Consider the following 14,084-nt stretch of genomic DNA (forward strand, 5'->3'; position numbering starts at 1 on the left):
GCAACCAGCACCAGAACAAGAGGACACAGTCTCAAGCTGCACCGGGGGAGGTTTAAGCTGGAGGTTAGGAGGAAGTTCTTCACAGAGAGAGTGATTGCCCATTGGAATGGGCTTACCAGGGCGGTGGTGGAGTCACCATCACTGGAGGTGTTTTGGAGGAGACTTGATAGGGTGCTTGGTTGCATGGTTTAGTTGATTAGGTGGTGTTGGATGATAGGTTGGACACAATGATCTTGAAGGTCTCTTCCAACCGGGTTTATTCTATTCTATTCTAGTCTAGTCTAGTCTAGTCTAGCCATGGGTCTAGTGGGGGGGGCAGTTTGGTTGCTCTTGGCCCTGCTGAGGCTGAGTGGGTTGAAGGTTTCTGGAAGGATCTGGAAGGCTTTGGCCAGCTGTATTCCTTTCATCTGAAAGCCTTTAGTATATATTTGTAAATAGAATTTCCATTTAATCTCTGGAGTGTTGTTTTTTTTTTCTCCTGGGAAAGGGGTAAAATATCTTTCCTGTGCTTTTCCTCTGGGCAGCTTGTGGCTCAAAATTAGGAGAGTAGATGAAACATGTCAGTAGATGAAGCAGGTCAAGGGAGGTGATTCTCTCCCTCTACTCAGCTCTGGTGAGACCTCACCTGGAGTACTGTGTCCAGTTTTGGTGCCCCTATTACAGGAAGGATCTGGAGGTGCTGGAGTGTGTCCAGAGAATAGCCACGAGGATGATCAGAGGGCTGGGGCACCTCTCCTATGAGGATGGACTGGGAGAGTTGGGACTGTACAGTCTGGAGAAGAGAACGCTCCGAGGAGACCTAATTCTGGCCTTCCAGTGTCTGAAGGGAGCCTACAAGAAAGCTGGGGAGGGACTTCTGAGGGTGTCAAGTAATGATAGGACTAGGGGGAATGGAACAAAAGTAGAAATGGGTAGATTCAGATTGGATGTTAGGAAGAAGTTCTTCACCATGGAGGCAATGACACACTGGAACAGGTTGCCCAAGGAGGTGGTGGAAGCCCCATCCCTGGAGGTTTTTAAGGCCAGGCTGGATGAGGCTCTGGGCAACCTGATCTAGTGTGAGGTATCCCTGCCTATGGCAGGAGGTTTGGAACTAGATGATCCTTGAGGTCCCTTCCAACCCTAACAGTTCTATGATTCTATGTGTGGGGTTAAATCCTGACATTACTCTTTCTGGCAGTAAAATCTGGTCTTATTTTTTTTTGAGACTAAATTAATTCCCACTTCAAGCATTTAATTAAATGCTTGGAGGTGTTTAGGAGGAGACTTGATGGGGTGCTTGGTGCCATGGTTTAGTTGATTAGATGGTGTTGGGTGATAGGTTGGCGATGATCTCAAAGGTCTCTTCCAACCTGGTCTGGTCTGGTCTCGTCTATTCTATTCTACTCTATTCCTATTCTATTCTATTCTACTCTATTCTATTCTATTCTATTCTATTCTATTCTATTCTATTCTATTCTATTCTATTCCTATTCCTATTCTATTCTATTCTATTCTATTCTATTCTATTCTATTCTATTCTATTCCTATTCTATTCTATTCTACTCTATTCTATTCTATTCTATTCTATTCTATTCTACTCTATTCCTATTCTATTCTATTCTATTCTATTCTATTCTATTCTATTCTATTCTATTCTATTCTATTCTATTCTATTCCTATTCTATTCTATTCTATTCTATTCTATTCTATTCTATTCTACTCTATTCCTATTCTATTCTGCTCTATTCCTATTCTATTCTATTCTATTCTATTCTATTCTATTCTATTCTATTGCGTCTTCTGTTAGTTAAAAGATGAATATATCTCTTCTTTCATGCAGGACCCCCCTCTGGATTATGCTAAAAGAAACAACAGAAGCACAGTCTTTCGCATAGTGCCAAAGTTTAAAAAAGAGAAAGTTCAGAAGCATAAGAGCAGCCCTCAGCCTGGTATGTGTTTTGACATTGCAAGAAAAACAGTAGAATTAGGGGGGAAAATGTGATTTTTGTGGTTGCTTTTGATAAAAGGTGGCTTGATGCACTCTAAGGGTAAAGGAAAGTGCAAAGCAGTGAGCTAAATGACGTCTTCATTAGCAAAGCGCTCAGTAGGGCCCCGAGAATTCCAAGTCAACCAAGGAGCTACTACAACAATACTTAGCTAGTTTTATCATGCAACAGGACCTGTGTCTGTGCTGGTGGTTACATTTGATTAACTGGTAGCAATACAAGCCTCCTGTGAAGCTCCAATGCAGGTTTTCCAGGGCAGTTTCAGAAGGTGCACAATAGCTTTTATCACATTGGTTTGATTAACCAGTTATCCTGAAATTTCAGATGGTTTCTAAGTTCAGTGAGTGAGACAAATCAAATGCAAATGGTTTCTAAGTTCAGTGAGTGAGACAAATCAAATGCAAATGGTTTCTAAGTTCAGTGAGTGAGACAAATCAAATACAAGTACAAGTACAGATGATACTCATTTTTTTCAATTAGAAGCAGCTGAACAAACTCCACTCTCCTCTCTTGCTACTCTTATCCATGAACTTGCTTCCTTAAGGTTATGTCCAGGAGTTAATCAGTGATCAGATGGTCCTAAAACTGTTTCTACATCTTTGTCTTTTTAATGGACAGCTGGTCATAGCCTGCAAAACCTTGCAGTCATTGATCAGGCTTTAGATTTCAGATTAGACTTCAGATTTCCCTGATCAGCATTGAAAGCTGCAAAATTACAGTAATAAGTAGCATAACTCATTTTTTCCCCCCCCAGTAAATGTGACCTTATTAGGACTAATGTGGGCAACTAACCTTAGAGAACAATGTTTTACAGAGAGCTTCTTAATGGCCTATGTAACACAGTAGCTTTAAAGAGTACTTGTTGCATTAAGAATGCTAGATCCTGTTAATTAAAGCTGGGCTTGCTTGCTGCCATTGCTACCTCTGAGAAATGGTTGATATTTTGATTTTACCTGTTAATTAAGTTTTTGAAGGCTTCTGCTCTCCCTGCTGGAGGACTACTAATAAATGAATAGTGGAAAGCAGAACATTGGTCTTTGCTTTTCATGGGAACTTGTTGGGACGTGGAGTTTTAAAGGGCTTTACTGAGGAAAGGAGTAAAGCTGAAAGCATGGCTGCAAAGCAATGAACCCCAGCTTTGTTTAGATACTTTCTCATGTTGACTGCTAACCTGTAACCTGCATGTGAAAAAGGAAACTGTCAGTTTTGTTGTGGAAATGACACCTCTAACCTTTCCCTTTGCTAGCACGGCAATTCTACTCTGTTTTCCACTCTCTTTGGCCTAACGTTTGCTTGTGATGCATTTGAGCATGTAGAAATTAAGGGGGTTTTGCTCTTAACTTTGGTAGTTCAAAAATGGGGCACAGATGAAGTTGCTGCTTGGCTGGATCTGCTCAGTTTGGGAGAGTACAAAGAAATCTTCATCAGCCATGACATCCGAGGCTCTGAGCTTTTACACCTGGAAAGGCGAGATCTTAAGGTATTTCCTTTGTGCTACTTTTCTGCTATTGACCATTTTCTTTGACAAAACAACAACCAGTTTTTCTTCTTTCCCTGCACTTGTTATGTGCTTGTAGCTTGGCTTACACTGTGCAAACATGCAACCAACTAATACGCGCTGTCCTTTGGCCTGAATTTCTGAAGTGCTGACTTGTACTGGCAACCAAGAGTACCTGTGTTATCTGAAGTCTCCTTTTCTTTTTCCTTTTTATTTGCACCCCCTGTAGGATGATAGCATTACAGCTTTTCAGAAGGCACAGCAAAAGCACATTTGGTATCTTACTGACATCCGTGTAATATAATTCAGGAGTTCGCTGTTTCCGTTAAACGGGATCAGTATGGATCAGTTGGAGGTGGTGATAACAGTTTTCCATCTATCATCTACTGCAAGGTCAGCAGCTTTGAGCAGCTGCTTCAGGCCAGGGGAGGTTTAGGCTGGAGGTTAGGAAGAAGTTCTACACAGAGAGAGTGACTGCCCATTGGAATGGGCTGCCCAGGGAGGTGGTGGAGTCACCATCACTGGAGGTGTTGAGGAGGAGACTTGATGGGGTGCTTGGTGCCATAGGTTAGTTGATTAGGTGGTGTTGGGTGATGGGTTGGACTCGATGATCTTGAAGGTCTCTTCCAACCTGTTCTGTTCTGTTCTGTTCTATTCTATTCTGTTCCGTTCCGTTCCGTTCCATTCCATTCCATTCCATTCCATTCCATTCCATTTATATTGGAGAGAGTGGGTGTGAGAAAGATAAGCAGCTTAATAAATTGCTGCATTGGATTTGCACCGTGGTGGTGTCTGTGTGTTGAGAGACCTTCAGGGTAGCTTTTACGGCCCCTGGCCAAACTCTGCCTGATTTTTAGCCTCACAGATTTAAAAAGGAGCACTTCCTTTTGGCTCCAAAATTGTAAAACTTTCTTCCTCTGATGGTCAGATGGATAAATTTTTAAGAAGGACATTGAGACACTTGAACGTGTCCAGAGAAGGGCAACGAGGCTGGGGAGAGGCCTTGAGCACAGCCCTGTGAGGAGAGGCTGAGGGAGCTGGGGTTGCTTAGCCTGGAGAAGAGGAGGCTCAGGGGAGACCTCATTGCTATCTACAACTACCTAAAGGGAGGTTGTAGCCAGGAAGTGGTTGGTCTCTTTTCTCCCAGGCAACCAGCACCAGAACAAGAGGACACAGTCTCAAGCTGCACCAGGGGAAGTTTAGGCTCGAGGTGAGGAGAAAGTTCTTCACTGAGAGAGTCGTTAGCCATTGGAATGTGCTGCCCAGGGAGGTGGTGGAGTCACCATCCCTGGAGGTGTTCAAGAGGGGATTGGACATGGCACTTGGTGCCATGGTCTAGTCATGAGGTCTGTGGTGATGGGTTGGACTTGATGATCTTTGAGGTCTCTTCCAACCTTGGTGATCCTGTGATACTGTGAATTTTGCAGAGAGAAACATTACCTAGCAGTCTGAGGCTGTTACTTGAGCTTGCTGGTCTTTTTCAAGAATGACTTAAGTGCATCCATTATGTGTAACAGAGACTCTAGCTTTGGGGATTCATTATGTGATTTTTCTCTGGGAACTCAATAGTAATGAGCTCTTGATAATGTGTTTTGCAACTGCTTTTAGCACATGAGAGAGGAAATAGGAGGTTGTATAAATTGCAAACACTTACATCTAGAGTACAAGTCATTGCTCTGGCCCCAGTGCAGTAGTCTCCAGGTAAAGGCAATATTCTCATACAAGTGTGATGTTCTTTGTAGTTTCTTATATAGTATGAAATCCTGATGTAATACAGTGGTGCTTGCATTGTGTGACTCTTGCAGTAGAAGGCAGTTGTGGAAGGTAGCTGCATTGCAGATTCTCTGTTTGACTCATTGTATTATTTTACCCATTGCTATTATTTGGTATACCCTTTGGCAGCCTGTGACAGAATTCTTCCCCATGAGGGTGGTGAGACACTGGAACAGGTTGTGCAGGGAGGTGGTGGAAGCCTCATCCCTGGAGGTTTTTAAGGCCAGGCTGGATGTGGCCTTGAGCAGACTGCTCTGGTGTGAGGTGTCCCTGCCCATTCAGGGGGTTGGAACTAGATGATCCTTGAGGTCCTTTCCAACCCTAACAATTCTATGATTTCTATGATTCTATAAGAACAAGACGACACAGTCTCAAGTTGTGCCAGGGAAGGTTTAGGCTGGATGTTAGGAAGAAGTTCTTCATAGAAAGAGTGATTGGCCATTGGAATGTGCTGCCCAGGGAGATGGTGGAGTCACCATCACTGGAGGTGCTTAGGAGGAGACTAGATGGGCTGCTTGGTGCCATGGTTTTGTTGATTAGATGGTGTTGGGTGATAGGTTGGACTCAATGATCTCAAAGGTCTTTTCCAACCTGGTTAATTCTGTGTTCTGTGTTAGATTGCCTAAGCTTCTTTCCATGGAAATTCAATTCCATTCTTTCAGGATAGTTCCTGACATGGAGGGACAATTTAAGGGCAGTCCCTTCCTGCAAAAATGTAGAACCATAAAACTCTCCAAGCAATCCACCAAAATGTTCCAGTGATGGATGCTGCAAGTGTGTGTTTTGAGGGGGCATTGAGCAAATCTAAATCTTAATGGGGGGGGGGATGTCAGCATCATCACAAAGGTTTGCCAAAACCTTTAAAACAACCAAAATAAATCAAGATGTCAAATTTGTTGGACTAAATGATGGTGGATAAGATCAGTGTTAAACTGGACAGGGCTTCTGGTACCAATTTGACTGCATGCCCAGAAGATTGGCGCTTCAACCAAGCAGGGTAATCGTCAAACTGTTGCTAAGATTCATACTGATGCAGCATAAATAAAACCTCCATAACAAAGACCTATGCCCTGAAATAGCTAAAAGTTGGTCTTGGAGCATGCAGAGACAGATTTTTACTTTCCCCTCTATCTAGTGCTGCCTGGAAGCACACATGAGGTTTGAAATTGCTCACCCGAGCTGGATGAGGAGTTGCTCTGTATACCATTTGCCATGGGAATAGAATCATGGAATCTTAGGATTAGAATAGAATAGAATAGAATAGAATAGAATAGAATAGAATAGAATAAACCAGGTTGGAAGAGACCTTCGAGATCGTGTCCAACCTATCATCCAACACTACCCAATCAACTAAACCATGGAACCAAGCATCCTGTCAAGCCTCTCCCTGAACACCCCCAGCAACGGCGACCCCACCACCTCCTCAGGCAGCCCATTCCAATGGGCAATCACTCTCTCTGTGTAAAACTTCCTCCTAACCTCCAGCCTAAACCTCCCCTGACGCAGCCTGAGACTGTGTCCTCTTGTTCTGCTACTGGTTGCCTGGGAGAAGAGACCAACCCCCACCTGGCTACAACCTCCCTTCAGGTAGTTGTAGAGGGCAATGAGGTCACCCCTGAGCCTCCTCCTCTCCAGGCTAAGCAACCCCAGCTCCCTCAATCTCTCCTCATAGGGCTTGTGCTCCAAGCCCCTCACCAACCTTGTTGATTATTTGGATTGGAAAGGACCTTTGTGGCTGTTTAGGCTGGGTGCATCCTGCTGCTGCCACACAAGATACACCTCTGGTGTGTGCCCAGCCCAGTGGGTGGGCACAGGAAGCAGCGTATTTCATACCCATAATGTTCTGTGCCCTATAAATCTATCAGCAAAGCCATGCACTTCCTCTTTCTTCCCTCCCTGCTCCCCTGGGAGATGTTCCCTGTCTGGTAATGGAAGGGGAATTATCCAGGAGGAGAAGGGGGAGAGGCGCTCTCAGATCTGGACGGCTGAGATTAGCCTAACCATGGAGCAGGGGAAGAAAGAGCCCTGAGGGGGTTGGGTGTACCCTTAGGTGGGGAGAAAGGAAATGTTGGGAGGCTTTTGGGTATGCTGTAAGGGACTCTGTATGCTTTGGGTTTCTTTTGTCACTATGCTTATAGCTCTCTGTAAAACACCTACTGGTTTTCCATTTGAACTTTCCATCCCTTCTGCAATCCATTTGTATAAGTGTCATTTTCTTTGCCCCAGTGGGGGCAGGAGAGGATCTGCCTGGCCTGAAACCAGGACAACCTTAAAGATCATCTAGTTCCAGCCCACTTGCCATGGGCAAGAGACACTTTCCATTAGACCAGGCTGCTCAAAGTCCTATCCAGCCTGGCCTTGAACACTTCCAGAGAGAGGGCATCCTTCTCTGGGCAACCAGAGATGCAGGCTCAAGCTGCACCAGGGGAGGTTTAGGCTGGAGGTTAGGAAGAAATTCTTGCCAGAAAGAGTGATTGGCCATTGGAATGTGCTGCCCAGGGAGGTGGTGGAGTCACCATCCCTGGAGGTGTTTAGGAAGAGACTGGATGGGGTGCTTGGTGCCATGGTTTAGTTGATTAGATACTGTTGGATGATAGGTTTGACTCAATGATCTTGAAGGACTTTTTCAACCTGGTTTATTCATTCTATTCTATTCTATTCTATTCTATTCTATTCTATTCTATTCTATTCTATTCTATTCTATTCTATTCTATTCTATTCCATTCCATTCCATTCCATTCCATTCCATTCCATTCCATTCTATTCTATTTCTATTCTATTCCATTCTATTCTATTCCATTCCATGCCATTCCATTCTATTCCATTCCATGCCATGCCATTCTATTCCATTCCATGCCATGCCATTCCATTCCATTCCATTCCATTCCATTCCATTCCATTCCATTCCATTCCACTCCATTCCATTCCATTCCACTCCATACTAACCTGTTTCAGTGCCTCACAACCCTCACAGTGAAGATTTTCTTTGTCATATCTAATGTAAATCTACCTTCTTTCAGTTTAAAACTGTTACCTCTTGCCCTGTCACTGTGCTTCCTGATAGAGTTCCTCTCCTGTGCTAATAGAAGTCTTACTCTAGAATCATGCCATCTGCTCATTAACAGACAGGGAGAGCTTCCAAAGCAGCACTGTTTGTAAGGTAGGCCAGGCTTGTGACCAAGCATAGCTTGTGCTCTGTGCAGCAGCACTGAATTTAAAGGACAGAATTTAGCCGTTGTCCTGTTCATTACATGTGGGATGTGAGCCCTGCAGGGAGCCAATTAAAGATGGCTCAGTGAGCCTGCAGTTTTCTGCCCAGTGACCTGAGTTGGTAACATGGTACCTAGAAAAAGAGGAATACATCATAACTTGTCCTGTTAATTTTTTCCTCCCTTTGGCTATCAAGCTGTGCAGACGAGGTGCTGGTGTTCCTGTGAGCGATAATCTGCCTGCAGCCTCACCTCCAGTACAAGGCTTGTGCTTCCTGCCAAGTTAAATGGGCTTGACATTGATTCATGTGCAATACATGTGCAACAGATTTACCTCTCATGTACACAAGAGGAAAAATCATTGCCTATTTTAACTGAATCCTCTGGACCCACCTTTCCATCTGTGGTCAAAAGTAGAGATAAAAAGCAGTACAGAAAAGAATTTGATGAACATCTCTTCCTTTGCATGCACTGCTGAAATAGATCAATACATTGACTGAATAATTGGACACCTCTAGTTGTATTTGTGCATAGCTTGTGGCTTCCATTCTCAGTTAGCTCTGTGTGGCAACTGGCAAAGGAGAACATCTCCAAAAGGTATGAGATACCTTTCTCCACCCACCCCCTGCAAAAATAATCTTTTTCCAGCCTTCTAAACCTATTTTGATTTAGAGGAATCTTAGACTTTAACATCCATGTGATTTTTCTTTCCCTTGAGGAAAGGTTGGGTAGTGAATTTCTACTGTGCTGTTGAAAGTATAGAAAAAAGCCTGTTTGTGACTCTGCTTTTTAACCCACTGAAAACTAGCCTAATTTTTCTGACCTAAATGCTGGCACTCTTAGCATTGATAAATATGTTCCTATGCACACAACATATCACAGTATCACCAAAGCTGGAAGAGACCTCAAAGATCATCAAGTCCAACCCATCACCACAGACCTCATGACTAGACCATGGCACCAAGTGCCAATCCCCCCTTGAACACCTCCAGGGACGGTGACTCCACCACCTCCCTGGGCAGCACATCCCAATGGCGAACGACTCTCTCTGGGAAGAACTTTCTCCTCACCTCGAGCCTAAACTTCCCCTGGTGCAGCTTGAGACTGTGTCCTCTTGTTCTGGTGCTGGTTGCCTGGGAGAAGAGACCAACTCCTTCCTGGCTACAACTTCCCTTCAGGTAGTTGTAGAGGGCAATGAGGTCTCCCCTGAGCCTCCTCTTCTCCAGGCTAAACAATCCCAGCTCCCTCAGCCTCTCCTCATAGGGCTTGTTCTCAAGGCCTCTCTCCAGCCTTGTTGCCCTTAAACATAGTAATAATCAGGACCACACCACATTTGGTAGGATGAGGATGCTCTCCTCTTGGAACTCCACAGCAGTGTTGGTGTCCTTAGAGAAAGTGGCTCATGTCAGCTTCATGAGCAGTGCCAGTCAAGCTGGAGCCTGTGCTGAGGACTGCAGCCTTTCATCTCTGTGTTTTGGGGCAGTGCATTTTGAAATAGTTCTTGCATGGAAAACATTGTCTAAGTGTGGTTGAAGTTTCCCATCCAGCATGAACTCCAGCCACACTGACTCAGTTAGAAGCAACTGAAAGGTGTATTTACAAACAAAAACTACACTCCACAATGGAATGCAATGAATAGGTACAAAATATACAGGGTTTACAATATTATACAGCTATATACAATTAGCAAATGACACAGAATGCCCCCTGGTCTCTGTTGGAGACCAGAGAAGCTGCTTCACTGCACCCCCCTAAACCTCCTCCCCCCTTCCCTTTGTACCAGAGAGAGAAAAGAGAGGAGCTGAGAGCAAAACAGCTTAGCTTATCTTCTCAAGACCAGCCAGAAGTGATGGCAGAACAGCCAAGAAAGAGAAAAGGAATGGGAATGGAATGTTGGTACAGCTTCTTTTTACCCCAGACTTCCATCCAATGAATTTGTGTAGAATAATCTTTTCTTCTCCTTTTTACACCCTACAGTGATTTATTTCCATTTTTCTACTTTCCTGCTCAAAATCTGCAGCTATACTTCAAAGCCATAGCCTAAAACTGCCACAGTAAGAGTTGTTAGACTCCTGGCACGCTGGATGGCTTTGGACATGGGGAATGCAAGTAGGGTAGGTTTCTCATCTGGAAGATGTTAATATCAGGGAATGTTTATGTAAGTTGTTTGGTAATATTACATTGGTGATATGTGTGGCCAAAATGTGTGGGGCAAACCTGGAATGAATAGGTTCCTGGATAAGCAGACAAGAGCATAGTACACCATAATAGGCTGCACCTCGAGTCCTCTGTCCAGTTCTGGGCCCCTCAGTTTAGGAAGGATGTTGACTTGCTGGAACGAGTCCAGAGAAGGGCAACAAAGTTGGTGAGGGGTTTGGAGCACAAGACCTATGAGGAGAGGCTGAGGGAGCTGGGGTTGCTTAGCCTAGAGAAGAGGAGGCTCAGGGGTGACCTTATTCCTCTCTACTACTACCTGAAGGGAGGTTGTAGACAGGCAGAGGTTGGTCTCTTCTCCCAGGCAACCAGCACCAGAACAAGAGGACACAGTCTCAGGCTGCGTCAGGGGAGGTTTAGGCTGGAGATTAGGAGGAAGTTTTACACAGAGAGAGTGATTGCCCATTGGAATGGGCGGCCCAAGGAGGTGGTGGGGTCGCCATCACTGGGGGTGTTCAGGCCGAGGCTTGACAGGATGCTTGGTTGCATGGTTTAGTTGATTAGGTGGTGTTGGATGATAGGTTGGACACGATGATCTTGAAGGTCTCTTCCAACCTGGTTAATTCCATTCTAGTCTATTTTTTAAGTAAGCCTCACTGTGGAAATAATGAAATGAAATGAAGTGAAATGAAATGAAATGAAATGAAGTGAAATGAAATGAAGTGAAATGAAATGAAGTGAAATGAAATGAAATTCTATAGAATATTATATATTGTTTCATTTTTCTCTCTGCATGAGAATGATTATTTTAAGCTGCCTAACTGCACTCGTATCAATGTCTTTGCAATGCAAAGGCTTCTGATTAGAGTGAAAGGATTCCTATTTCAGAAAAACAGAAAGTGAAACTTTACTACATTTTGTAGTATAATTATTTATTTTAAACCTTAGGTAAATAGGTTGTGATTATTGCATAAATAAGTAGTGTTTGACACTTGCTGAGCACCACTAACAGGAAGATTTTAAAGGGTTTTTCAAAGCTGGGTTTCCAAGCAGATAAGGGAAGCAGATGTCATAGTATCGTAGTATCAGTCAGGGTTGGAAGGGACCACAAGGATCATCCAGTTCCAGCCCCACTGCCATGGGCAGGGACACCCCACACTAGATCAGGCTGGCCAGAGCCTCGTCCAGCCTGGTCTTAAGCACAGTTGGGGAGCATTAGCACAGCCAGGCATCCCAATCTTCTCATCTGACCACTGAACCAGTCAAAACTGACAAAAGGATGCTACTAAAGCTCTTATTCTATTATTACTGGGAGGAGTTTGCTGCAAAAGGTTGTCCGTTGTCACTCATACAGAGTTGTCCCAGCAGTTGATATGAGAAGCATTTCAGCTGATGGGATTGCTTCAGTGGTGGCTGCAAGGAGATCTATGCTAGTGCTTTTAACATTTTCTTTTGGGGTATGACTGTCATGGCTCTAAGAACTTTTCTTGCAGCTTATCAGGAAGATCCATGATTGGAGACAGAACTTCTTTTTCTGAATGAAAAGCAAATGCTTGCCTTCACTATTGCTCTCTTAAGGGAAGTTGTCCTACATGCCTGTAGCTGTTCCATCCACTCTTCCTTGAGAAACTAGGGATACGTGTGTTTGATGATTAAAGCAGACATCATAGGGCCTCAGATCAAGTAACATTGCTGGACAGAAGCCCTAATCCACCACATCCTACCAAACATTTGATTGCTGTATTAGAGAGGAGGGGGAGATTGTTCTGGTTTCCTGTTTGGTGGTTTTGTTCTCTTTGCTAGAAATTGTGAAAGGTTTTGGTACTTTTAAGTACCAAGCAAAAGATGTTTTGTTGACAGATACTGCAGTGCCTTGGGTGGTCATTATCTGAGGTAAGTAATCTGCTGTCTGCAGGACAGAGAGGAATTCGTTGTGTCCTCTAAGCAATGGTTTGTCAGGCACCACTTTGCTAGCTCCATAGAATCTTTTTCCAGGTCAATATTGATTGCGGTGAGCGGATTTCTAGACCTGGTGTTGCATGGCTAGATCACAAACAATTGGGTTGGGTAGGTGGGGTTTTTTTCCCTCCTTTTTGTAAATAAATGTCCTTCTTTTTCTTTTTCTTCTTCTTTTAATTTCTGTAGGACCTGGGGATAACGAAAGTGGGTCATATGAAGCGAATTCTCCAGGGAATTAAAGAGCTTGGCAAAAACACCCCTTTGTCCGAAGTGTAATTATGCTAGCGCTCTCCCTTAGAGAGAGATGAGGAAGTTGCTGGAGAAGCAAAGCTGTTGCAGGCACTTTGCTGTCTGTGTGGTTTACTCAATGGAAGAACAAGCACCAGTGTTTGTACAGGCTACTATCTGTGGATTCTGGTATGGTGAAGAGCTCGCTACAAGAGTGCAGAAGGATTTGTGCCAAAAAGAAAGGTGGTATGTTCTGCGAAGATGCTGTGTTGGTGTGCAAACTTGGCCAGTTCAGAGAAGCACATTGTGGTCAGTGGGATTGGTTTATGGTGAACTGCAGTGACTGGAAAATATGCTCAAGAAATGATTGCTTCGCTTACATACAGCTCAGTATGCCTCTCTTTATGCTGCAGCAAGATACCACTGTACAGCATGAGGTTGTCCAGTTATCCTTCCAAGGCATAGCTCCATAAAACCTCCTGTGCAGGAGACCAAGAGGTTTTTGAGGTTCAAGACACAAGCCTAACAGTGCTGCAGGTACCCAGCACTCGCTGGCCACGCAGAAAAGGGGAGAGATATCTTGAGATACCATGAATGCAAACTATAATGCATGGTGTGCCTGCCTGAATCGTCTGTTGTTCTGTTGCATGACACATCTGATACTTTAAACACTTGAACAACTTTTATATGGGTTTGAATGGGATTTAATTTATTACTACTTGAGTGTCTTTTATTTTTCTCCTCCAGTTTCAGGCACTTTTCTATTCTTCAGTGTTGTATTATGCCTAAAATGTGTTCTTGCAGCAAAGGACGTGTGGGTATGGAAATTTAGCCTTTGTGCCATATTCAGCAGATTATATGCAGTCTACTGGACTGAAACACTGTACAGTTAGATTTTGAACTATACCATGTACAGAAGGTGTATCAGGTAACTAACTTAAGAGTATTTTTGAAAGACTGGTACCTCACAAAAATATCAATTGGCTTCCTGCATGCAAAATCACAGAGGATTTCTCGTGGTGCATTTGCAAGTAGCTCTTGAGTTATCTTAAACATCTGTAGCATATCTGAACTTTCAGGCACTAATAGTTTTATTTATTCTCTTGTTTCAAAAAAAGAAGGTTGAAAGATTAATGAATTAATTTTTTTTTTTACAGGATAATTAATTTTATTTATCATACATAAGAGTTTGAAAGTGTAGTGGCTGATTTGATTTTTGTGGGGTAAGCTTTATGCTCATTACTAATTAACTGTTAATTTAAAAGTGTCTCTGTA

At 43.6% G+C, this 14,084-nt stretch overlaps 1 protein-coding gene across 1 annotated transcript in view; it reads left to right on the top strand.

The window, feature by feature from the left end:
• DGKH (diacylglycerol kinase eta) overlaps window positions 1–13,884 on the top strand; it is a 220,861-nt gene extending 206,977 nt beyond the window's left edge. The window contains exons 29-31 of the mRNA XM_054163093.1: window positions 1,823–1,931; window positions 3,338–3,468; window positions 12,768–13,884. Of these exons, the coding sequence (XP_054019068.1) occupies window positions 1,823–1,931; window positions 3,338–3,468; window positions 12,768–12,857 (330 nt within the window). The 3' untranslated portion in view covers window positions 12,858–13,884. The remainder of the gene's footprint in view (window positions 1–1,822; window positions 1,932–3,337; window positions 3,469–12,767) is intronic.
• The last annotated feature ends 200 nt before the right edge of the window (window positions 13,885–14,084 follow it).

The sequence above is a fragment of the Dryobates pubescens genome, chromosome 7 (genome assembly GCF_014839835.1).
Source record: "Dryobates pubescens isolate bDryPub1 chromosome 7, bDryPub1.pri, whole genome shotgun sequence".
Lineage (NCBI taxonomy): Eukaryota > Metazoa > Chordata > Aves > Piciformes > Picidae > Dryobates > Dryobates pubescens.